Source organism: Pezoporus wallicus, unplaced genomic scaffold (genome assembly GCF_028554395.1).
Source record: "Pezoporus wallicus isolate ANWC-B61680 ecotype Strahan unplaced genomic scaffold, APGP_CSIRO_Pwel_v1 contig_5352, whole genome shotgun sequence".
Taxonomy (NCBI): Eukaryota; Metazoa; Chordata; class Aves; order Psittaciformes; family Psittacidae; genus Pezoporus; species Pezoporus wallicus.
Window position 1 is genome coordinate 4,874,207 of NW_026639660.1, and position 25,587 is coordinate 4,899,793.

The following is a 25,587-nucleotide window of genomic DNA, read 5'->3' on the forward strand; positions in this document are numbered from 1 at the left end:
TATCAGTTGGACTAGGACAAAAATCAAAATAAAAGCCTGGAAAGCAAGTGTTAGTCCCAGTGTTTACATTCCTACATAGATCAACTACAAATAGCACGGGACAATTTTTCCCCTTGCTGTCACAACCAACCATTTTATAAATGCAATGTGTTATCGCAAAAAAAAAAAAAACAGTATTTTGAAGTTTTCAGTCAACAATTAAGTCATAAAATACAATTCCTACCAAAGGGCAAACTTCTAAAAATTCCCACTCGGGGAAAAAAAAAAAAAGAGTCCTGGCAAAATTGGATTTACATAATCCATTGGAGGGTTGTTTTTTGTTTTTGTTTTTTTCCCCAGCAATAACAAGATTTAACCCAGAATGAGATGGTATTTTTATACTCCTACTGATCCAGCAGATAGAATGTTATCTTGTCAGTTTTCCAGTCTTCACAGAAAATGAGAATTCTTAAAGTTATAGTCAACTCTTCTTTTTAATTGCTTCAACGTATCAGTGTTCCTTTCTTTTTTTTTCTATGAGAATAAAGTTATTTAAATTTGCAAAAAATGACTTTAAATGATTCACCAGTAACTTAGTGTCAAAAAAAAAAAAAAAGTACCATATACAGGTCAAATGCACTGCCAATATCACATTTTATCCAAAGGATTATAAAACAAGATCAAGCTTGCTCTACAGAGGAAGTTTAGCTAATATTGTTGATTCTTCATTCACTCAGGCAACCTCTCAGTGTTTCATTCTATTCATGCAACAGCACTTCTCAATGCATAAATGAATTATAGAACCAAAATACTCTACTGTTTTCCATTCATTATGCTTAACTTTGGTTTGTCAGCAATTTGGACCTCCATTTAAGTTTACCTAATAGAGCCTTTTCTTACCTAATAGAGCCTCCAGCACATGCAAATTCACACAGGGCTGTCCCTACATCTAAGCTTGATATTTAAAGAATGCACGTAAATACATGCCTGAGTTTCATTTTGCATAGTTTTGCTACATAACTGGACAACAAACCAGACATCATTTGGCTCTATTAATTGGAAATACAGCACACCCAAAGGGCTTTTTACATGCATCTTGGTGTTGATTTCTTAATTAGACCATTTTGTCACAATTCTTTATTGTTTTTTAAGTATTTTTATTTTATTATTTTTTTGGGGGACATTCCCATTGCTAGATTTCAGCGTTCTTAGCTTTTTTAAAAATTTATTTATTTATTTATTTAGCAGCCTTGCTAGTTTTATTAGGTGGAAAAAGCACAGACTGGGATACATCATCTTGTACTGGACTTTGAAACCAGATTCCAATTAAAGTAATTAAGTACATACTATGAAGAAAGCCAAGGATTAGAGCTATTGATTAATTTACTGATTAGCCAGGAAAGCAGAAGAAGCTGTCTAGTAAGAACACCTGAAGATTACAGCACTAAACACAGACATACAAAATACTACCAAACACAGGGAAACGGAGAAGTGGTCTTCTGCAGAGGGAAGACCCTTGACTAAATACATCACTGTTCTGTGAAAAAAACTTTTGTGTGTCCTTCGAAGAACATGACTAAGCTTGAAAAGGGAATAGAAAGCATTCAACATCTTACATACATACTTTGACACTGGAAAATATTTGCTATTATAGTGCAATTCAGAGGAAGCTTCATCTGAAGTTTATTTAGGTGCTCAGAACTGAGAAATAACACAGAAATATCTCAAAACAAACTAGAACTGCTAAAGACAGTACTAGAGGCACAAACATATTTTCTTGCCAGAAAAGTCTCTTACTGTACATGCTTCCTAGTTGGCAAAAAGAATGAGCGTAGAGAATTCACATTTGTCGCAAATAGGAAGGCTTGTTATTCCAGTCTTCAGTGTTCATCTGTTTTCTTGTCTTTCGATTATAGTTTAACCAGACTAAATGATCCTTTAGAAAGGCATCTGTTAATTAACCCATACTGCGCAAGACAAATCATGCTCTTCAAGCACAATCTCATTTTATTAATCAGAATATCTCTCATCAGTCAGAGACAAGACAGGGGAGAAAGGTTTTTAAATGCAAAATTAGAAGATATATGCTCTAGCCTGGATTTAGCTTGTTATCTGAAGGCCATGCAATAAATCATGAATTTAGAGGAGATGTAAAGAACCATCTTTGTACTTGCTTGAATCTGAAAAAAATTTAATTGTGGCTAATATTTATGAGTCAGGAGGCCTCAGGACACAGTCCAGTGGAAACAGTTTGTGAGTCTACAGTTAAATTAATTCCACATTATTTTTGGAAATACAGAAGGTAAATAATTGTGCCAGCTATTCCCTGCTTAGAAAGCTGATTGAAATGAGACAAAGTATGAGCAGGATGAAACAGGATTCAGAAGAAGTAAGGATAAATATCTTGGGCAGTTCTACAATGCTAGAATTAGATGTATTGAATATTCTTCTCTTCTTCCTCCCCATGGCCTCCCACCCCCAATTTAAACCAGGCATTAAATCTGCTGGCCATTTTAGTTCATATAGATGCAAATGCTGATCACTGCAATGAACTGTACCCTAGCTACAGCAAGTCTTTAGGGTTCTTCTACTTGGAGAAACAGTATTGCTGTAACATACTGTAAGAAGATTACCTGCGCAATCAGCACTGGCAACCATCACCATCAGCTCTTCATTCCCAACACACAAGCTTCACAAAATGTACTGATATCTTTTAATTTTGCATGGAAAATTACAGCTGAGTAATAAACCTAATTAAGAGGATATGATATTTCCCGAGATGCAAATGCACTCTTTGTGTGTGTGTTGATTTTGGTGGGGGGTTTTGGCTGGAGTGGAAAGGGTAGTGTTTAGGTTTGGGGCTTTTTGTCTGTGGTTTGGTTGTTGGTTATTTTGTTATTGTTGTTGGAGGAGGGGTTATTCCTTGACAAGGATAACAAGGACTGAGAGTTTTAAACTTAATGGAAAATAACCTGGGAAATAATCACCATTGACATGACCAGAGAATTATCTCCACAAACAAGCAGGTAGGGAACAAATGTACCACTCAACCCTCCCAGCTTCCACAGTATCAGAAAATTAATGGAAAAGCAGTCATTCCAGGAAAGGGTGTTGATTTAACAACAGAAAATGCCTGCCTGTAGAAGAAAACTGGAAAACCATCTGACTTAGTTCAATTATATCCTTCCACAAGAGAGAGCAGACTAACAAAATACAGCTTAAAATGTATCTAGTTTCTGGAATTTCCTCCTTCAGCCTATACTATGAACTGAATTTCTCCTTCAATTAGCCTGAAGTTCAGAGGAGAGTTCCAGAACTTCTATATCTTGAAACTGGACCTCATTACCCTTGAAAGTAATATAGGTTTTGGCATTAATTTTTATTTAGAGAAGATAAAGTTCTATTGAGGTAGCACATGGGTTGTGATAAGCCCCGGAAGTGCTGTAAGCTTAAAGAAAAAGTAATGACAGAGCGATCAGTTGGCACAATGGCCAAATCTTTTGAAGTCATTTGTTGGCATTCATGGCAAAGATGGCAGTTGACCTTTATATATTACCCACTTGAGCACCCTGTAAATCTAGTCATATTACAGACCTTGACAAGATTTCAACGTAAAAACACCTTTTTCAAGCATTTATTGCTCAGCTGATTTGAGAAGCCTGTAAACAGTCTTGGCCAAGTGTAGACTAAATCATTACTGCTTTAGTTTCAAGTAAACATATCTTAATGAAGAAATATGTTTCAAGAATTGGATATTTTTAAAGTCAGCTTTAAGATGTCTTAGTCACCCACTGCCATTTATTCTGCCTCTCCTTTTCCATTTAATGACATAAAATGCTATCATAACAGCAGTAAATGCAAGGGGAATACTTTTTTTCCTTCATTACATCTCATCACTCCAGTCATACAGTTTTGGCAATTCAACAACAGAAGCACATAAATAAAAACAAAAGGGGAAGAACTTGAAGGAACAGCTAGATGCTGGAAATGTCTTTCCTGATGCCTTGCTATCATTTCTGCAAGGCACTGGTGAAAATTAGCCAGCACTAGTTCTACAATTCTGGTCATCTCCCTTCCAGAAATGGGAACAGAGACAAACAAGGGCTAGAAAAATAAGACAACCCTTATGGGTCAGTCAAAGTAATTTGTACTGCAAAAATAAAACCAGTGATTGCTTTTTTCTATACTATTATCAGAAACTACAACACAAGACCACAAACATGACAGGTTCTCTACCTATGCAATAGTTTTTATATAAATAGGTTCTCTACCTATGCAATAGTTTTTAAACAAAGCATTCATATGTAATATAAACAGGTTCTCTACCTATGCAATAGTTTTTAAACAAAGCATTCAGCATGGTAGTGTAGAGAAACTTCCCTGTCTAAACCAACATCCAGCTAAACACTGATTGGTCCAGTTTAATGTAAATATTTCTAGAACATGGTATTACAGGCAAGATCTTTTGATCCGAAATCCTTATTAAAATTATAATGCACTGGGGAGCATATTATTGTCCTACAGTGAAATCCTCTTAGTAAGATGAAGTTCTTCAGACAGAAGCTGTGAGAAAGAGTAAACAGTTCCACCTTTCTGTGGCACCATTCAAAGGCTTGCAGTTCTTCCTCAACAACTGGCACAATGCAGAGTAGGTGAAAGATAAATGCTAGAGAGTAAAACAAATTACTTGGAAAGACACAACTGTACTGATAAATAGAACACCAAAACTTTAGCAGCACCAGCTTGATTTATATTTTTTCTGGAAGACCTTTAACAAGAGCTTTAAATGTCTTTGAAAAAAGGCTCAAGTATCATAAAACACATGTCATTTCCTTTGCTGAGTACACTAGTGGTTCTACAAGTGGACATGTTGCCCTAACTGATTTTGGGAAGTCTCACCTTAAGGCCATGTTTAACAGAAGTACAAATTGTGATTTTGTAATGGTTATGTGCACTTATTACTTGCACAACGAGCCATTCTACTGAATGGTTTATAGATGGCTACAGTTACAAACATCACACAAGAGCTATCCCTTTGGATTAAGCAAATTTTGCATGAAAATATTCCAGCTAATAAAAGAAACAGAATGCTAATCAAGGACTGCATCAGAAATACTACATAACTGAGGGGGCAGGGGAATGAAGAAGGGCAGGTCTTTGCTCATTTTGTAAAAAGCAAGGCAAGTCTTACATTTATCCTTGCAGTTATCCATCATAAACCTCTATTTTACAAAAAAACGCATTTAAAAAATGGGCAGTTTGAGAAATTTTCTGATGAAAGATACTTAAGTCTTCACATTGTGTTCATGTGTGTTTGTGGAAACCTGCTGCCCTGTGCCCAGCTGGGATTTGGATAATATTTATTGATTTCATGGTCTGCAACAAATTCAGTGTTTTGCCTGTTTCCTCCATCCTTCTGGAAACTCCCCATTGCTCTCCCAAACTACCTCTACTGAAAGGAATGTCCCAGGTTGAGGCTTCAGTTTTCACACAGCAAATTCAAAAATAAGGATGCAAAAGGTTGTTCAGCCCAAATAAGGTTGGACCTATTCACATGGTCTTTTTTCCTTACCAAGGCAAGCTGAGGCCAAGCCAGCATTGCTCATGTGACTCTACAGAAATCTGTGATCAGGTCTTTGGAAATATTTATTATGTTTCTGTATCTTAAGTGTGTAATCATGAACTCTCTTGTGGCCACATCAGCAGCTTTAGTTCTTATAAATTAAATCAAGCATGCAATTGAGCCCTTGACAGAAAGCACTGAAGAATTTAAAGCCACTGTTTGATCAGAAATCAAGCAGTTGTAAGGTGCTACACAGTGAATTTTGAGGTGCAGTATTTTTTGCAAATTGAATCATTATATCTGAATTAAGTTTCTCCTCATTTCTAACCCTTGCTGTCCTGCTGATAACCTCTTTCCCATAACAGCTAGCTAACAGCATACTTTATTAGTGACTTCCCAGCACAGATGTGTGAAAAAGAAGACTAAAGGTAAACTACTGTAATTAGAGAATGAATTAATTCTGCAATAAACTCTCAAGTTTTGGAATAGTTTCTATTTTAGGATGAAATGTGAAGTCAAGTGAGACTTAGGTGGTAAGAGCCCATAAAAAAAGAGAAAAAAAAAGAAAAAAGTAAATGAACAGAGCTGCACTTCCATTCTGCAGTAAAAATAGGTGTTACTGTTTCCTCTGGAAAAAAGTGATAATTTGTAGGGATATTAACCTCTTGGAGGCATGTCAATATTTTTACAGCATTCACTGTTTAAGATTTGCTTATACATGATGTATAGCATGGGCAGTTAATTTTCCTATAAGTCATAATTCATAGGACAAACAATGTGAGGGCTATTAACGGAAAGAGATCAACAAGGTTATTTCCTTTTTGTGGTTTTCTGCAGAATTAAATAAGTGAAACTCATAATTCAGCAAATTAGTTAACTGGAACTATTTTGTCATTGCAGGATTATATGCTAAAGCTTACCTATTTGTGATATGTACAGATTCTATATTTGAATGAACTAATGGTGCTTAACTTTATTTCTCCTTTCCTATTATATGTGGCGGATTTAAATACTAGCAGTTTTGAAGAGGCAGCTGACTTCTTTACAGCAGATCGTGACTACAGAATTTAACAGTTGATATGGATTCCCCCTCCCCATCAATTTCAGGACTAAATTCCAGTTTAATGAACTAGTTAATAAACTATTTTGATGAAAAGCATATTCAGTGCTTTACCAGCATTCCCTTGCTCTTGTGATTAATGCAATTATAGAACTGTTTCCTTTTCACTTTCCCAAGTTTCACATAGACATGTTTTGAAGACAAATTAACTAAAGGTTACTGCTGCATGAGAACCGCAGCTGTTCAGCAGATGCTGAGTGTCCCAACTTTTCTTTGGCCGTTTTTATTTCTCATTTTGAAATACAACCTATCAGACTATTTCATAACTTTCATTTATACAGCTTAATTTTGAGGGCTTCTGAGTAAACATGCTTGTAACACACTTTTCCTTGGATGGAAGCGGGGAAAGTATTTCAAGAGCTTTCCTGTTACATCAGTTGAAAATAAGACGTTTGAATAATCTGTAATAGCAGATTAGGTTTCCTTCCTATCTGACTACATGCATGGTGACTAATGTAGCCAACTCCCCTTTACAAGGGCTTTGGAAATGCTGTTTTCCCCCTTTTAGAGATAAGAAAGTGGAAGCAGAAGAGTCAAGAGTTTAATCAAGCTCTCACACCAGTTGGTGAACTATGTTAGGCAGGGTTAGAACCAGACAGTGTTTACATGAGACTAATGCAACAGAGTTGGTACCAATTGCATAAGCAGATGCTAACCCATGCAGCAGTGAGTTTCCAAAATAATGTATTTCGGTTTTGTTGAAATTGATTTAAGTAGATTTAAAGCAAAACAATCCTAGTGTCAACCAAAACAGTTTACTGAGATTCATTAACTAGATGGGGAGGGGTTGGACCATACCTTTGAAGTGTTGCAATTCCCCACCCTCCCCCATTTAAACAAGGCCTCAAGCACCAGAATTAGCAATCCAGCAATCTAATTAACCTTCAGATTTTCACTCACTCATAAAATGGTATAAATTGGAATATTTAGACAGAAACACCTTGATACAACACACAAGCAGTAAAAGAGGAAGCCGAGTTTCATTTTAAACTTCCCCCTACCCTCACGCTTTCAGTATATAAGAATAGTTAATTAGGACAAGTCAAAACACAGGTAATCCAAGCTTGAAAACTTTGCTTACAGAGAGCTGAAGAGGCTTCTCAAATCAGTGAATGAATTGCAGCAGTAACATTGCATTAAGCAGCACATTATGCTCTCTTCCATTTATAACCATGCATAAAAACACGCTTCAGAATAAGAAATATACAAAAAGTCACTTTGCTGAAACAGCCTAAGAACTATTTGGGTTTGCTTCTTAGTAGTTATGACCAAAATGTTATAGGCTCCTAAACATTTAGCACAAGTCAAGTTAAGGCAAAGAGTAATTTACAGCACTGACATGTGGCAGGTAATTAACAGACTCCTCTGTCACTTCTTAACGATCCCACCCCTGAGGATGTATGAAAGTCAAACCACTCTGTTATCTTCTTGCTATTGTATTAAAGGGAATAGGCTTTTGGGTTCATCAGCATTTTTGCATTTCACCCCCAAATTTCAATACAAAATGTTATTGCTTCTCTGAAAACATACTAGAAGTTGCTGACAAAGTGGGCTGGTAGCACAAGTGAAAAAAAGAGGGGGAAAAAAAGAGGGAAAAAAGTGAGCAGGTGCTGCTAAAACAACACCACCAAATTAATGAAACAAAACTGAAAGTGATCAGACTTGGGTGGAGCAGTAGACTTTTCAACTACAGAGCAGGAGCAAGACAGAGTCACATTGTTGGCTATGAACTTTGGGATAGAAGCTTTACTAACTCACTCTGTTAAGCCAAACAAACAAAAAGTTTGTGGGGTCAACCAAAAACTTTACATAACCTCAATCTAGTCTCTCTCCCTTCATTTGTCCATCAGACAGCAGGAGGAGGAGGCAAGGCAAGGGAGGCTTCCAATGTCAACATGGACAGGATGCTTTGTATTAATGGCAAGGTGATTAGTTCATGTTAAGAGGAGCAACAAGGGGAAAAAAATCTGACACAGAAACACTATTTGCTTCAAGATTTTTTACTATGCATTATTAGCTTTATCCAGGGCTTAACCTGAAACAAATTATTTTGTGTTACTATAAATACCTGCAACACTATATTAGCTCAAGACTGATCCTTGAGAAGGATTGGGAAAGGAGAGAAGGCTGCTCTGGACAAATATTTTCAAATAAATAACAGAATAATTTGCCTAGTTTATCTTGTTTCTTCTACAGGGTGAGGGAATTAAACTGGCAATAGCATCGGTCTGCTGGTAAGAACTGCCTACGCATTAGATTATTTGTTAAACACTGTTGTGTCAGCATACACACAACTCCCATTTTTACAGGGATTGTATAACATTAAAAACTAAATACACACAACATGCTACACTGGAATATGATCTTCTGCTATTTTATAATGCTCTGTGGCATATTACAAAGTACACAGAAGAGGCTTTCTTCCCAAGAGAGCTTCTAATCAATAAATTTGACAAAAAGCAGAGCAGATACTGCTTCAATAATTCTTCTTTTCAGTCCCGTATCACATTTAGTTCCTGGGCAAAATCTGATGGCAAACAAGTCATTGCATATGTCCTGTAGACAGTGTTTTGAATAACTGACAAAGCAAGTTTAGTAAACTGAAAATCCTGTCAACTTTAAGATTACCAAACAGTGTGCACTTTCAGATTCATGTTTCCCATATATTTGCAGGCCACTCCTAAACATTTAGCACAAGTCAAGTTAAGGCAAAGAGTAATTTACAGCACTGACAGGTGGCAGGTAATTAACAGACTCCTCTGTCACTTCTTAACGATCCCACCCCTGAGGATGTATGAAAGTCAAACCACTCTGTTATCTTCTTGCTATTGTATTAAAGGGAAGAGGGATCAGATGGCAGGAACACTATAGCTGCTGTCTTCTGTTTGTTACACTCTTCTCCTTCCTAGCCTGGATTTCCTGCAACTGACATTTCTAACCATTCAGCAGGCACCTATTACCTTCTTAGAAGCTGAGACGGAGGAAGCACTTGCACACTGCTAAGTACAGAACCCGCAAGATTAAAAACTGCTCAGCACAGTCACCAAACCCACAGAAAAGCTGCAGTTACCTTAAAGAAGTGAGATGCTTTCCTTAAGATGCACAAAACTCAGCTGAAAGCACCTAGTCAATGCCTAGTGTGAAACCACTGTATTGAAAGTGTTTCTCTACCAGCAAACAACATGCAGCCAGCTGTGGGGACATTTGTCCAAATAACCTACTGTCCTAATTGTAGCAGAGATGAGTAAGCATTCTTAAAACACATGAAAATAAAGCCAAGGCATGCTCAGAGTGTGAACTACATTTTGCTGTTTTTAAACATCAATAAAGACATCTATGCTCATTTCATTAATCAAGTTGACAGCTTTACTACCCTGCAGAGACTATGTAGCACTTCATAAAAAGCAGTTATACTACAGTCACAATCCAGCTATGATACTACCTTGAAAATCTAGTATTACTATAACAAATCATGTAGAGACACAATAACGGTAGCAGAAAACCCAGTAGCTACAACAGAAGCAACTTCAAAGTTTTTCATTCTTCCTCTCCCTTCTCTTGCCTTCTTCTAAAACCCCCCAAAATTCGACTCTGAAAAATGCAAGTATTATTTTAAGAGGGCAAATTATTAGTGACAGGTAAAAAACTTTCAGAGTGCACTGACAGCTGTAAGAAAGAGTAATTTTTCTAAGCATGAATTCCAGTGCCCTTCAAAAACCCTCATGCCAACAAGGCAAGCATTGATTACAGAACCACCCTGTCATTCTGCAGTCACATACACACCACAGCCTGAATGGGAGAATTCTAACTCAACCGGCAAGTTATCATAGTTTAACTATTTAGCTTGATTCCAATATATCTGCATTACAGACTGTGAAGTGGGTTAGCAGCAGCTGTAACAGCTGAGCATGCAGTAGGTTGAGGGTTCCAGTCAGACTGATGCAAGAAAAACCAAAGGAGAAGTCAGTGCCACCAGTGAGCTTGATTAGACCCCTTCTTTTTTTAATACAGCTGCTTGGCTCCAAACACCTCTCCTGCTTCTTCGGTGCCTGGAAGAGGCTCATCAGCCTCACTTCCCTAATAGGCCAGATCAAAATACTTACAGCTGTTGTTTCTCTAATGACAGATCATATATGACTCTTAAGCAACTTTCCTCCAAAGCTCTTCTGCTCCTTTCAGTGGGCTGGGAGTAAAAAAGAGCAGCAATATGAGCACTTCTGTAGGCTACACAAATGCAGATAACATTTGGAGGTAACATACAGAAGTCATCACTGATGAATTTGGTATTATAGCCAAGCCACTAAGAATACTGTACCGTATCTATGTTTTCTATCTCAGGACCTTCACAATCATTTACAGAATTGTCTTCAAGTTCCATTAGCCATCACCCATTCGCTGTAATTATCTGACAATCTCATTACTTAATACTTTAATATTGTTAAATAACTGTCATCTTTGTTGCTAAGAAGGATCAGAGTTCAGAGACCTGTGATAGGTCCAACTGGGACTTTTTTGCACCTGTTGCAACCTCAGAGACACACAGGTCTGGGTTTTGTTTCTCAGTAGTTGGAACCTACTTACACAATATTTGTAAGATGCCAGCACAGAACAAGGTCAATTTAGTATTTGCCAGTTTGCTCAATCACGGTCCATGTCTTTCACTTTCACTAAGGCAGAAATATAGTCCTATAGATGGGCTAATCTATAGCTATTGATCCCAAAACAGGGGTTAACAAGACAGGTCCATCACAAGAAAAACTACAGATAGACCTATTGTAAGAAAAGGAACTTGATTTCAGATTCAGAGGCTATCATATACAACCTATTATTAGTTTCTAATTCCCTTCTCATCATCTTAAAACAGTGTACAAGGCATGAGTGTAAAACATTTCAGCAGCTACTTTGCACCTAATGGTGCCTTCGATCCACTGGAGTTCACACAACACAATGGGAAAAAAAAAAATTATAACTTCCTTACTGATTTGACTGTAAATAGAGCTGCTAGGGCAAGGTATGCCTAGGAGGCATCTCTCCTGCCTACAATTAAAACGTTGGTAAGTACATAACAAACACAGCAATATCTAAGAACACTAACATAAAGACATAATAACATGGGTGGACACAAAAAACTGCCAGTCTGAAGTTCCCTGCTAAAGAACTTGGTGTTTTAAAGAAAAAATCTAGTAACTAGAACCAGCAGTGCTGTTGAGGAACCTGAACCAGAATGAGGCCAAAAAATAAAGGAAGATGAAGTTTTATGCCTTCAAGCCTAAGCCATCCCTTCAATAAACAGAGCTACTAAAACTGCATACCACAATTTAAGGGCTCAATCGGCATCTAAGCATGCTTCTCTTGAGAATGTCTGTAGCAACATGGAAAGCTTCAAGTGGGGTTTTAATTTAGATGAAGAGTGCAACTCTTCCAGTTGTCCCATGACCATGTTTTGTTTCATACTACAGAGAGGCTTAGAGCTTATGAGTGGAACTGATTTTGGACTAAATAAAACTTTAGAAGAAATTTAATTACTTGCTCATAGGCATTCAATCCATAGGAGTCAAATCCAAGAGTCAAATAAAATCCCTGCAAATACAGGCACTGTGATCAGCAGGTCTACAGCACCAAAGCACAAACGTATTCTCACATGCTCATCTGCTAATCAGACTACCATATGTCACTTACAGTCCAGCCTGTTTCTGCTTCTATGTTACTATGTTGACATCTACGTGAAGTACTGGCGTGAAATGTGATTGCTCTGAAGGTCAACGGCATTCAGAGAAAAGCAAAAAATAAATTGTGTTTAATTAGTATTAATAGCAAAACAACAATTTGTTTTTTTTTAAGAAGGAAATCTGCACAAAGTCATCGTTGCACTGTACCTGCAATAGAAGATATCTTGCAATAACCATAAACACACTATGAACCTTAGCAGGAGTTCCAAGACCTTTCAGGACAACAAGCTGTTGATAACCTGAAAATCTTCTTGCATGCCATCACCTCTAAAGCAGAACTTGCCAGAAAACATGCCTAGTAGCAGAAGGTAACATTTCAGGTAATACAAATCACAGAATCATAGAATGGTTAGGGTTGGAAAGGACCTTTAGATCATCTAGTTCCAACCCCCCTGCCATGGGCAGGGACAAAAATCTTCTGTCCTAAAGTAACAAGACAACGTATTACAAGCACTCAAGGATTAAGTACATTGCAGGAGAAAGGAAAAGCCCATAGGCTTTCTTTTGCAGGAAAACTTCTGATCGACTACTATTGCTCCATCAGCAGAGAAAGTTGCACTGTATGCATTATCAGCTTTGTTTAACTATGTTCCAAGAAAGTTCAAACAATTTAATGGTTAAACAGGAAGAAAAAAAAAACAAACCACAAAAAAAAAACCCTACACACAGAAAAGAATGCCTGCTTACATTTGAGTTTGCATGTAGAAGCATACAGGCAAAAGCTGTGGTGTAACATAGCTGTTAACTGCCTGTTCTCAGTTTTCTTCTCCTAATGCTGCAGTGGCAATATCCGTAAAACAGTCTGAGATGCCACAGAGAACTGTGGACAGTGGTCCTACATTTTTCATCTCGGTTCATCCCTTCTGAACTTTGTAGGTGCATAATTAAAGATATCTGTTTGACAAATCTAGTGATAAGTACTTCTCAGGCATAAGCCTTAATTTGCACCTCAAAGATTTATACAAGATGTATTGGATGTAGTTGTTAACAGCTCTGCAGTCAAACATTTTCCATTGTCAGCCACTTGTCCACGTCTGATAGCTGCTCAGCTTTACTGCATTAAGCCCATACAAAAGTCTTAGTCTTGAAAGACACAGCTCATCTGGCATTCCAACAAAGGAATACCCTCGACAGAAAGGATCAGGAAGTTAAAGACCAAACAAACAAAGCCTAGTACTTTAGAATCTCCTGAAGAACATGTGGAAAGGGAAAGATTTGTTCATATTAACTTTACATTGAAAAAAAAATAATCATGCTACAAAGCATAAGTCATATTTTTTTTTAATTAAATATTGAACTAACAAAAATAATTTAAAACCTAGCTCAGGTTTTTAAGAAAACTAGTTTGCAGACTCTCCTAAGAGTATTGCACATAGATTCAAACCTTGAAGTAGCAAGTAGTAAAGCATTATGGGGAAAAAGTGCTCAGAATCAGAGAATATTTTTGAAGTTTCATAATATAACTGACAAATTCCAAGAACAAACAATTCTAGAAGAAAACTTTGGCATCCTCATACACAAACCAAAATCCTGTAAATGCACCTGTTGATATTTGTGAGTAGAGAAGACATCCTGACGTAAAAAAAAAAAAGGGAAAAATTATTATTAAGCTACTTGACTGTTACTTCCTTTAGCATAAACGTCATGTGTGCCATGTATATCCCAGGAGAAGCTTTCCTTAAAAGTCTTCTAAATGTTTGTTCACAGCACTGGGCTTTAAATCTAAACATTTAGGTTTCTAAAGTTCTCTCTGAGGCCTGTTTAGAGTCTTGTATGCTTTCAAATAAAGACCTCAGTGTTTTGTTCTCATACCCAGTATGTTTGTCTGTGTCTCCCAAATGGAGCTAACAACTTCTCTTTTAGTTTCATTGCTCTGTTTTAAAGTAGCCATTTTCACTCATCTTCAGATTCTTCATTTTCTTTTCATCACTCCTGATGCTTATCAATAGGAAGTATTTGAGATTTTGATGACTCTGGTGGGCTAGTAAAAGGGATTTCCAAGTAAATAAGATGTAGCCCAGTGTTGGCTTACCTTTGCTCATGTGAACAGTAATGTGAAGGTCAAGAGGGCTCCTCCCTGCATGAATAGCTCCTTTATCATTAAACTGATGTTTCACAATCAGGATGGAGTAATAAAGAGTAAAAGTAAGGAACTGGAGAAGAGTGAAATGACTGAACTGCCTTAATATTTGCTTTACTCTCCAAACCTCATTCGTACAACAGGGCTGGCAAAGGTGTCATTACTGTGGATCTTCGCCTTCTCCCCCTCTTCCTAAAGAGTCCTAGGGCTTTGGCCCACAGCAGCAAGAGGCAAGGACAAGCTATAAATTTTTATCAAGACAGAGATATTACACTACTTTTAAGGGTCCACAATGCCAATATATATTGCAGTTACATTACTATTAAAAACACTTATTTTTGTAGATATTCCAGTGTCATAAGATACCTTGTTCCAAGGTAATTGTACTTATTGAGATTACATAGTTCCTTGTCCCAAGACATGGTTGTGGCTGAGTGCCTTTGGAGGCCTGCATAAATGGTCATGTGAAGCACATTAATTGAGAATCTGTGCTGATAACCTACTTATCTTTTTAAGTGGTTAAGATGACACTACAGATCTTTGTAGCCATTCCACACAGAGTTTCCACTGCACTTACAGCTAACATTAGGCTCAGATGAATACACAAGCTAACCTGGATAGGGAACAATGGCAAAAGAGAGATCAGTCTCTGAATAACTCAATCCTTGTCACCTTTCAGGCCGCTTCTGGAAACAGAATTGTTATTGCTAACACAACAGTTCTTAGCATCCTTGCATTCTACCAACAACCATTTTAAGTTTTATAGTTGGTGATATTTGTAGATCTTTGTCCAGTGTGTTTTAAATGGGGATATTAAAAAGTATCAGTAAAGTAATAGCAAAGGTCAATGTGGCTCTGAAAAGACATGTGTCAGTGAGGATCTCAAGCAGACTGGGAGAAAAAGTTCTAAAATAAAGACTAAATGTAATTTAAAAATAAATAAACGTAAAGAGACAAGAGCAGAGAAATTAGTCAAATAATTTAAAAACTTATTCTTAAGTTCGAGTAGTCCATGGAAGAGGCTAAAGAAAGAGGTTCACAAGAACAAAACAGAGGTGGGGATGGGGATGCACATTTTCAAATCTACAACATTCTAGATATATTTGGAGGTTTAATATGAGACCAGGATCATTGGGACTTGCCAAAAGAGAACATATGTTAGCAATGTGCTGAAGATTCAGCAGAACCTGACAGAAGCAACATAGATAGTGGTTGAGGATGGACAACTACAAAGACTTTTTCTGATATACTTTATAGTTCTCTCAGGATAAAATCCTGATGTCCTTACATGATTTCCCCCATCCCAGCTAGCTTCAGCTGGGCTAGATTTCACCTTGCCATCCTCCTCTACAAGAAATGCCACTCGCCTTTCTTTCAATCACTTCTCATATAGAAGTTGAATAAGAACAGGAACAAAACTACAAGTCTGGAAGAAAACAGACAGTGAAGTTTTCAGAAAAATCTTTCTGCCACTTCAGGATTAATTGTGATAAAGATCACAGGAAAACAAAACAACTAATGATACTCTCATACCAGTATGAATTTCATCCTAATTTCAGCCAGAATCTAGATTTACGTTTTGTCTGCAGCAAGTTAAACATGCCAGGCTTAACACACATCCCAGTCCAAATACGGGTCTTTTCTTAAGGATATGAGAACAGGTTTGGGATACAACCTAGAATAAGATTTCAGCAAGATTCCAGGAAAATCCTGCTCAAAAAAAACCCCAGCATGTTTCATTTTCCAACATCGCTTTATAATCTCAAGCTTCTATCTAGCCGTTCTACTTTATACCACGAAAACACATTTAATAGGGTACTAAGATGGTAACAGGAAGAACAATGCCACCAGAAAGCTCTGCTATCTGGAGCAGACAGAAAGCAGCCACCAAATGAAGAAAGAGAATTTAAACCATAAACTTTTAGGATCAAGAACTCTTCTACGCTTTCACAGTATTGATTACACCAATACAACTAATGAGCCATTTCCTCAGTCTTCTGTATTTTGGCATTTTTGTAAACTTAGTGACTTTAAATATAAAATAATAATTTAAAAGAAATCCCAGAAGATATAGTCAATATAAACATCTCTGGAGTAAAGTCCCAAATTACTCATTCTCATCACTGGAGCCCCACATATCTGGGCAAACTGTTTTTTTTATGGCTCACCATTTCTTGTCACCACATTTTGATGGATGCCACATCCATAAGAAGGCACTAACCAAGTTTGTACTGCTCTATGATTTAATACACGCTATTGATTAATGATTAGTTTTGAAGAAGTATTCTGCCAGATGAGCAAGATAGGACGATTATCAACTCCTTATAGCTTGGAAGGAAGTAATTGTCCTGGAATCAGAATAACCGCACGAGAGTTGTGAGCATCCCTCCACGCAAGCCGATAACCCCAACTGACCTCGGGACCCGCACCCAACCCCCAGACACGTTTTCAGCATTTAATACGAAAATAAAGTAAAAAAGGAGAAGGGGAAGGACATCAGACCAAACAGAACAGGATCAAGACTGGCTTCATCTCGTAACACAAGACCCATTGAGGCAGAAGAAACCACCCCATGTGCTAAAACAAGAGCTGCATTCACGGCTACTAGAGGCGTTGCGGGAGCATGCTGCGTGCGTGAGCCCGCTCCTCCAGCCTCAGGACCAGCCAGCAAAAACTGAAATCAACCCCGACCGCCTTCACCACTTCTCGGGGGAAGAGGAGGAAACACGGACCTATTTAATCACTCTACCATTAAGCAGTTAGGCATAATTAAGAGGTTTCCCCGCGCTCCCGCTAGAGGGGCAGCTTTTAGGCACCGAGCTTTGTGGGGACGCAGCTACGGTGGGGTGCTCCCGGGGAGCCGTCCGGCTCCGCCGCCCGCAGCTCCCCTCCGCCGCCCCAAGGTGCAGTATTTTCCGCTCCGAGGCGCCCGGCAGCACCTGCTGCTGCCGCCCTGCACCCCCGGCGCCCGCTGTACCTGCAGGATCTTGTCCAGCCCCTCCTGGCCCAGGCAAGGGAACTGCTTAAGCAGCTCCGTCTTCTGCCGCTTGTAGTCGTCGGTAGCCGAGCGCCAGTGCGGCTCTTCCAGCACCTCGAAGATCGCCGCCCCGATGGACAGGTAGAAGATGATGGCCGAGGTCAGTAAGGGGCCCCTGTCCACCATGGTGCCGGCGGGAGGACGGGCTGGGGCGGCTGCCCCGCGCTGCGGCTGTAGGTGCCTGAAGCCGCCCTGTCCTTCCCCTGACAGTTCTGGCTTCCCTCGCCGTCCGCCGTGCTGCCTCTCCCAGCCTCTGCCGCGTTCCCTTAGTCTTCCACACTCCCCTCCCACTCTCCCTCCTCCTCCCTTCTTTCTTTCCTCCCTCCTCCGCTCCCCCTGGTCTTCTCCCCTCCCTCCTCAGCACCAATTTGAATTTGGTGCTCTCCCGCTTCCTCCCCCTACCCGCCCGCGCATGCGAGGCTGCCGCCAGGGGAAAGGCCGGCGGGGCGCCCCTGCACCCGCCAAAGGTTGGCCCCGCCTCACGGCTGCGGTGAGCGGCGGTTGGGTCCGGCCACCACCATCGCTCTCCCGCGGGGGTCCGCCTGAAGGGGGGGGAGCGGAGTCGCGACCTCCGCTCTTCTCGCCCTGCCGTGGGGAAGAGTGTGTGGCGGCCGCTGAGCTGAGCCCGACCCCGGCGCCTTCCCCTGAGCGGGTGGTCCCTGTGCACGGAGCCGCGCTTCGCGCTCCGTGTTTTGCCTTAAGGGAGAAGGGTTGACGTCCCTCCGTTCCCTCGTGCTGCCAGGTTCAGTGGAATTTATCGTTTTCGAAGCTGGAACGCTGTGAAAGGAGAGCAGTGGCAAAGCAGAGGGGGAAGGCAAGCAAGAGCTCTGAGGAGAAAAAGGGGGGCTGTTGGCTGGTTTCTCCCATCCCCGAGATTTCCACAAGTGTGTGTTACAGATCCTTCACAGCAGGGACTGAGTCTCCCTTCATGCATTTTGTGCTTTCAATAAATGCTACTATGTGCGTGTTTGGGAGCAAGGAGAAACACTGGCTAGTTATTTTCCACAGGATGCTCAAAACCCCATCTGGGCTGAAGCTGCGTTGAAGCTCACCCCGTTCATGAAGCCTTTCCTAGGAGCTGCTGCTTACACCCGTGCACAAGTGCAGGCTTCTCCATGTTCACACTTCGAGGCAGAAGGAAGGCAACGCAACTGTTTGGAATAGATGGGGGCTGGAAATAGGGTCAAATGGGTCAGGGAAAGAGCAAGTCAGTGAGAGGATACAGCAGTGTGTTTTGCACCCTAGCAAAGTGCTTTGTGATTCACCATATAGACACTGTTTTTGTGGGGATAGCTTTTTTTCTGCCTTCTCCAGACACATACACACAACCCCCAACAGGAAGAAGACACTAAAAAATAGAGTTGTCTATAATCAACTGCATTAAGACTAAGGATTTGAGGATATATAGGTATGCAAACTGGAGTCCACACACCAAGAGGCTGAGAGGAGCCAGATGAAATGTCTCACGCAGACATAATTGAAACAGGAGAAAGGAGACTAGAGCAGAATGGGAAAGAGGAAGAAAGTAAGTAGAAAATACACAGCAGAGTATGAGAAAACAAAAAGGAGAGCATGCGGAAGGCAAAGGAATGTGCCTTGGTTAGGAGGTATCCAGAGACACCTATCTGTAAAACTTCGATCATGCACAGTGGCTACTCTTGTGTGAGACTACCCACAGAAAATTATATGACCCTTAATCAGTCCTTCCAACTAAAGTGTCTAGTGCTCAGTGAAAATACATCTGCAGGAGGTTCCCAGCAGCTTATACACAGGACTGGAGAAACCACAAAATCCACAAGCACATTACGTGATCAGAATCATTATCTGCATGGGATTCCCCAGTTGTGTAAAGAAAACATTAAGAAAAGGATTGCCAATCTGTAATAGTAACAAAAATTTAACCAACCAAGCAACAAAAAAAATCATATATATGTGTTAGAGGCGGGATCAAATAGAAAGCATCATAAGGAACATTTTTAAAATAACAAGTGTCTTTAGAGAAACTACAGTAACATTTTTTATTAAGGCAAAAATAGGGGATGTTTTATGAAGTTGTAAGGCAGAACTGTTAACTAAAATGGAAAGAAGAATTTCATTATGCATAATTATCACACTAAAATTATTCCCAGGTGTTATCACTTGGCCCAAGACCTCTGCAAAACTTGAAAAGCCATTGGCCACATTGCCTCACTTGCTGATTTAAAATTAAAGTTTAGAAACTGTAAGGTATGTAAATACTTAGGGCAAGTGACTGAAGTTATTGAGGTAGAACCGTTCCCATAGGCAAACTATGATATCATTTTCTTTTTGGTGCTCTTGCACCTTCTGAGTCACCTGCAAAGGGTTAGATTATTCCAACAGCAGCAGCAGTAGCCTGACACATTATAGCAATATTACACGTGTGTGTTCCTGATCCTATAATACATCTGTGCTTCATAACTGGAAGGTATTTGATTAAATTTTGAAACTGTACCCTTCTCCATCTGCCTCCAAGTCTCTAAAGGCCAATTTATACCACTGAAACACTATCTTAAAGGCACAAGGAATGACATGAATGACCCTGAACCTACTGCAATTACAAAGCACAGATGAGAGCAAAACCAGTTCCAGGCATTTTATAAAAAGTTTGCAATTTCTATTCAACATTTCTGCTTTCCAGTCTAAACTCCCAATCATGATTGTGATAATTAGTGCTCTCAGTAACTGAGTCAGTCAGTGTTTAAAAACAAACAAACCTGTAAGTCACATACCATTTTTCCTTGTGTTGAAATCCTGTTGCTGTTGATAGACTGACTCCTTGAGTTTCTCTTAATTTCAAAGAGGTGAGCCTGGTGAAGGAGGACCGTCCAGAGGAATAGTCTATCCCCTTAGGAACTGCAGCCAACAGCTCCCACAGGTAGAAGCAATCCTCTGAATATCAACAAACTTCTTGCATTTAGATACTTCTCTTTGAGTCCTTTGTCTTTTGCAGAACAAATTACAAGGCATAATTTCATGCTGCTGTCCAAGTGAGTGTGGCAAGAAGGAATATTTTTTTGTAGCTGGCCTCTTCTTGTACTTTCTGATCTAAAATGCCTCTCCTGACCTCATTAAAGATCCTATATCCTTTTATTCATGGCCGTTTTCTACTCTCTGTTTCCCTTGGATTAAACAGTACCCTTATTGTTAACCCACAGCACCTGCCACATAGGCCCCACAGCTTTTCATGCTGGCTAAGTTAATGAAAAGGCTGGGGTTATTCACTCAAAGGCTTGCAAATCTCATTAAAAAATCAGGCGGGAAACAGCAGATAGCACTGTGGTGAGCAATACCATAAGTATCAATCATTTATATTATTTGCATAGGTCATTATTTCAGGCTGTCCAGCCCAAAAGGAAATCTCTTTCATCCAAGCTGTATGTCTAAGACACATTTGCTGTACAGATGTTTCCTAGAACAGCCTGAAATGATTGGATAAATGTCAGAAGATGTTTTAGATACATCAAATAAAAGACATTATTTGGGCAAAGGAAACCTGTCATGTAGTGGCAAAGGCTGCATGTTGTACTGAGTATGAAATAAGACCTCTTCAAGGCTCTGCCGTTTTTCACTTGGAAGTCTGGTTTTGCCTAGTTGATGGCCTGTCAACTCTACATCTGTCACTTTTCTCTATGCATTGAAAGTTGGACAACTCCAACATTGCTTTCAAGTGCTATGCATCTAGCCATGTATGGTTTTAAGTAAGTTGAGGGGTGTACTATTGTGACAAGCAGTTTGCCTTCTCTGGTACAGTCCAGTATATGGAAAGGATAAGGGTGGTCTGCAGATGATGTAGAATTTAATATGAGACATTTGTAGATAGTTCAAAAATTCTCTGTGGGATTGTTCACAATTCTTGACCTAAGTATTTACACTTAGCATGTTTTGTGCCCTGAATGTACAGTAACACATACTAAATAATAATAAAGAAACCAACCTGCATACCACTGCACCAGACTTCTTCACCCGTGGACAGATAATGAGTGAACAAACACCACGTGATAGACATTAGTCATGCTGCTTAATGAATAACTGGTGATGAGTACAATACCTGTGTGGAATGGCTGTAATGTGTTCAAGGAAAAATATGCATTTGGTTCATTTGTTTTTCACTGAGTTACCTGCAGTATTCAAGAGAAATGTCTTCATCAAGAAGCCCAGGTATTTCAACATTTTTTTCTGTGTGTATTTCCATGACTGCCTTCCTCAGCCATCCACAGCAGTCACTGGATAATGAAACCCAGTTTCCTTCAAAATATTCTACGAAAAAAAGACTGGCCTTCTCTTTCTACTTCACCGTGGCCTCAGTCTTGTAGACAAACACAGGTAGCACCAAATGCTTATGATAGTCCTTCACACTGACAATGTCAGTGATTTATTCAGTTCAGCATACACCTAGGCAAAAACACCCAGCTAGGACAATGTTGGTCCTGGGTTTTACCATCATACCTGAAGCACATTACTATTCTAGATAGTATGCTCAAGGCTAGCTGAGCACCATGGTAACAGAGTCAGTGAATAATGCAACAATCTGTTATTTGGTTATGTAAAACATCACTGTTGAGTCTTGGTTTTGTGTCATTAAGATGGATAAATGTCTGCACATTGCTTTGAGACTTATTTCCCAAGCCAGTTTAAATTAACTTTTACCAGTCTTGTGTCACAAAGGGCAAAAGTCTTCTCCAGTGTTACTGCTTCTGCCTGAATATGACAGGGGCATATTCCAGGGGAGAATTCAAGGAGCTGTTTGCCTCCCCTGTCTCTCAGTTGGGTTGTGCAGCTGTATGCCAACTTGTCCACAGAGAACCTTGTGTGTGACCAGGCAGTTCCCACATCCACATCAAGCTCCCTTCCATGTGTGGCATGTAGTGTTCACATTTTGTAAGTCAACATCCCTGAAGAGATGTTCCCACCTACCTCTTCCCTTTATAGAAACAAAGTCACCACAGAGGAAAAAGCAGAGGGAGGGTTGATGGCTTTTTTTTTTTTTCCCTTCTTGAGTGAATAGAGTCTTGTGGATAACAAATGAGGACAACTATACACCCTAAAACCATTGAGAAGGAATCATATTCTTGTAATTTATTCTCCTGTTCCAAATCCTGCAGCAACAGCTTGGGAGGTTAAGTTGGGTCTTATATGGGGGTAAAAAATATTGGGTAACCAGCAAGAGAGTTAGCTACATACAATTGAAGGGGTGTGAATTTTAAAGATTTTTTTCTATGGACACTGGTTGCTTTTGTGCTTGGGTCATGTCCCATGCTGTCTCCATGCATGTGCTTTTTCCTTCCATGAATAAAGGAGTTTTGTAAGAAGACAACTGCTCCTGGCATACCCTACCTCTACAGACCCTTCACCTGTCACATGGTCCTTTGTGGTGCCTCTTCCATCATGTGTGGTATTGGGAAAGAAAATGGCAAAGTCTGAGCCATAAAACCCACGGCTGTCTGCAAGTGAAATGCTTGCCTGCTGCTAGTGGTTTTTAACTTATGGTGTATACCCTCCTAGACCGTTATTAGGAGGAATATTAAGAGTATTTGGAGGGAACTTGGATTTCAGTGTTTGTTGCCTTCCAGTGGTTCCTCCTACATGCCAAACCCAGTGCAGAAGTAGCAAGCAAATCCAGATCACTAGCAGATATGATTCTAGGGAGGCAACTTGGCGCAAAAATGACTAAGTTAGGACATCAGGAAAAAATCCACGTGGTTTAGCGCTTCTAGACAGCTAGACTGTCGTCACTGTTAATAAGCATAAAAGCTGCCTGCATATTATAACTTACACTGGTCCTGGTCTCATGGTGAGCACCATGCTCTTGGCTCTCAATGGCTTTTCCAGGATGTATGTGGATGGTCACAGTCAATTGCAAAATAACCCATGCCTGAGGTGGTAAAGCAAATCAGATGCTGGAGGTTTTCCTCATATTGTGTAGCACCTCAGCAGTACTCTATTCTTCATTATGTTCAACTGCCTGTTGGCCTTACAACTGGAACAAAGTCCAGGCAAACTGAGAAAGCAGTGAGTGAATGGGAGCAGGTTCAAACTGCCCATGTTGCAGTTCTCCATGAGCTTATGGAGGAGTCTTTGTAACTCAGGTGAGACTCACAATGCTGCCAGCAATGCGGTGTGGGATAGGCCTGGTAGGAATCAGAGTTAAGGGGATGGCAGATAGCATACGAATAGACAACCTCTAACCTGGGGATCTGGTACATCTGCAAAAATCTATGCAGCAGTTGGTGGGGAGAAGGAGAGAAGGATGGGGAACGGAGCACTGACCCCATGAAGATGAAGTGATATGGTGCTCTCTAAGGACATCCAAACAGAGGTGAACATCCCTAGCTGCTTCTTTCACTGAAGAGGACCATTGAAGCCAACCAGAGGTCCCCAGTGAATATTGCATTGCCAACATGAGTTACAGAAACTAATGGTTAGCAGGTTTCATAGCTCATTTCCATTGAATATTAGTTATTTCTTTTGCCCAAGAGAGAAGAAGAAAAAGGGAGGATAAGGAAATAAAAACTACATGTAGTAGTTAACTTATTTTAAAAGATTGAGCTAATAAGGAGATGGGAGAACTCTGCAGATGACATTGCTTCAGTCAGGAGAGAAAACTCAGTGCTATTCTTGCGTACGTTTAAGATTTCTTTGGAACAAAGTAGCATATGCAAATAATGGGACCAATCTGCAAACTCTTATTCAGGTCAGCGGGCTTTGCTCAAGAACTCTCGCTGATTGGGGATACTGGTAACAACGCAGTTTCCCCAGTCTGGGGAGCCTGGCTCTTAGGGCTCCCTCATCTGCTACCCTTGCTTCACTCCCTACTCTCACCCCTGATCTTTTGCAATTCAGTGACAATCAGAGTTAATAAAAGGTGTGTCTGTGATCCTATAAAGCAATTTGCATCATCGCTTTTTGTGATGAAATTTTCACAGGCAAAGGAGGAGCAGCAACATTTTGCCCAGCTTAAGGTTGCCCTGGCACTATACCAAGAAGTCTGAAGCCTTTAATTTTCATAAGAGATCTGATTACTGCTGCCCATATTACAGTGTAGAAATATGTCTAGCAGAAAACACACTTCCCATCCTTCTTCCCGCTCTTCCCCCACTTCCAAGATAAGTCTTGCATTACTGCCATTGTGTCAGAAGCACATGGCCAGACTTGGGCTACCTTGCTGAAGTTATTGTACTACGTCTGCAACAGACTGCATGGCATCTACCTCTGCCCTAACAAAAACATCGTTTTCCTTAACTGGGTTGAAGAAACTGTGTTGCTTTCACTTAACAGAACTGGCCAGACCATGCCAGTTGACATTAATTGTGTTGTATGTTATTTCAATGTGTGTCTATTATAAACAGATGACAATGCAACTTTCATTTTGACTAAAGGACCTGATAATTGACACAGAACTGTTAAAACGTGACAAATAAGTAATGTCTAAGCCAGGTGAATAAAAGAAATGTCAGCAGTGTCTTTCCTCTGCTGTACTCTCTAGTACAAATACAGCAGCCTTGCTTAATAAACAAGGCCTCATTTAGTTCTAGACTTGTCTCAACATTAGCCTTTTACAAGCACTTGGGACAGGATCATTAAACCTGCACGTATGAGCTGAAGACCTGCCTCAAAATTCTTTCTAATGCCAGGAAAGGTCCTCATGACACTATTATACATTAACTAACAAATAATCATTCTCAGCAGTGGGAAGTGAGCTATTTTGCAGCTCTCTGTCAGAGTGTTCAAGTGCCTTGTATGAAATCTAGAGAGATTAAATTCCTTTGCTCTTCTTTATAGTTGGACTGCTTGTAGGGCATGCTGCAACACTGGCATCTAAATATGCTTGGAGAGCAATATGGAAAGATTACAACTGGAATATCTATTATGATAATGTGTGGAAATCTGGCAGCTGTTAACAGAGCAGTGTGGGAAGGACATTACTGGGGCTCATAGGTAAAGCAGAGAGGGAAATTTGGTATCTAATGTCACTAGTATACAAGAGCAGGACAAGCTGGTGTGGTCATTCACTGTCAAGACACAGTGGAGAGGCTGCTAAAGCAGTAAGTTGGTCACTAT

At 39.9% G+C, this 25,587-nt stretch overlaps 1 protein-coding gene across 1 annotated transcript in view; it reads right to left on the reverse strand.

Moving 5' to 3' along the window:
* KCNK5 (potassium two pore domain channel subfamily K member 5) overlaps positions 1–17,821 on the reverse strand; it is a 31,896-nt gene extending 14,075 nt beyond the window's left edge. Inside the window, exon 1 of the mRNA XM_057415326.1 lies at positions 17,449–17,821. Within this exon, the coding sequence (XP_057271309.1) occupies positions 17,449–17,634 (186 nt within the window). The 5' untranslated portion in view covers positions 17,635–17,821. The remainder of the gene's footprint in view (positions 1–17,448) is intronic.
* Between the last annotated feature and the right edge of the window lie 7,766 nt (positions 17,822–25,587).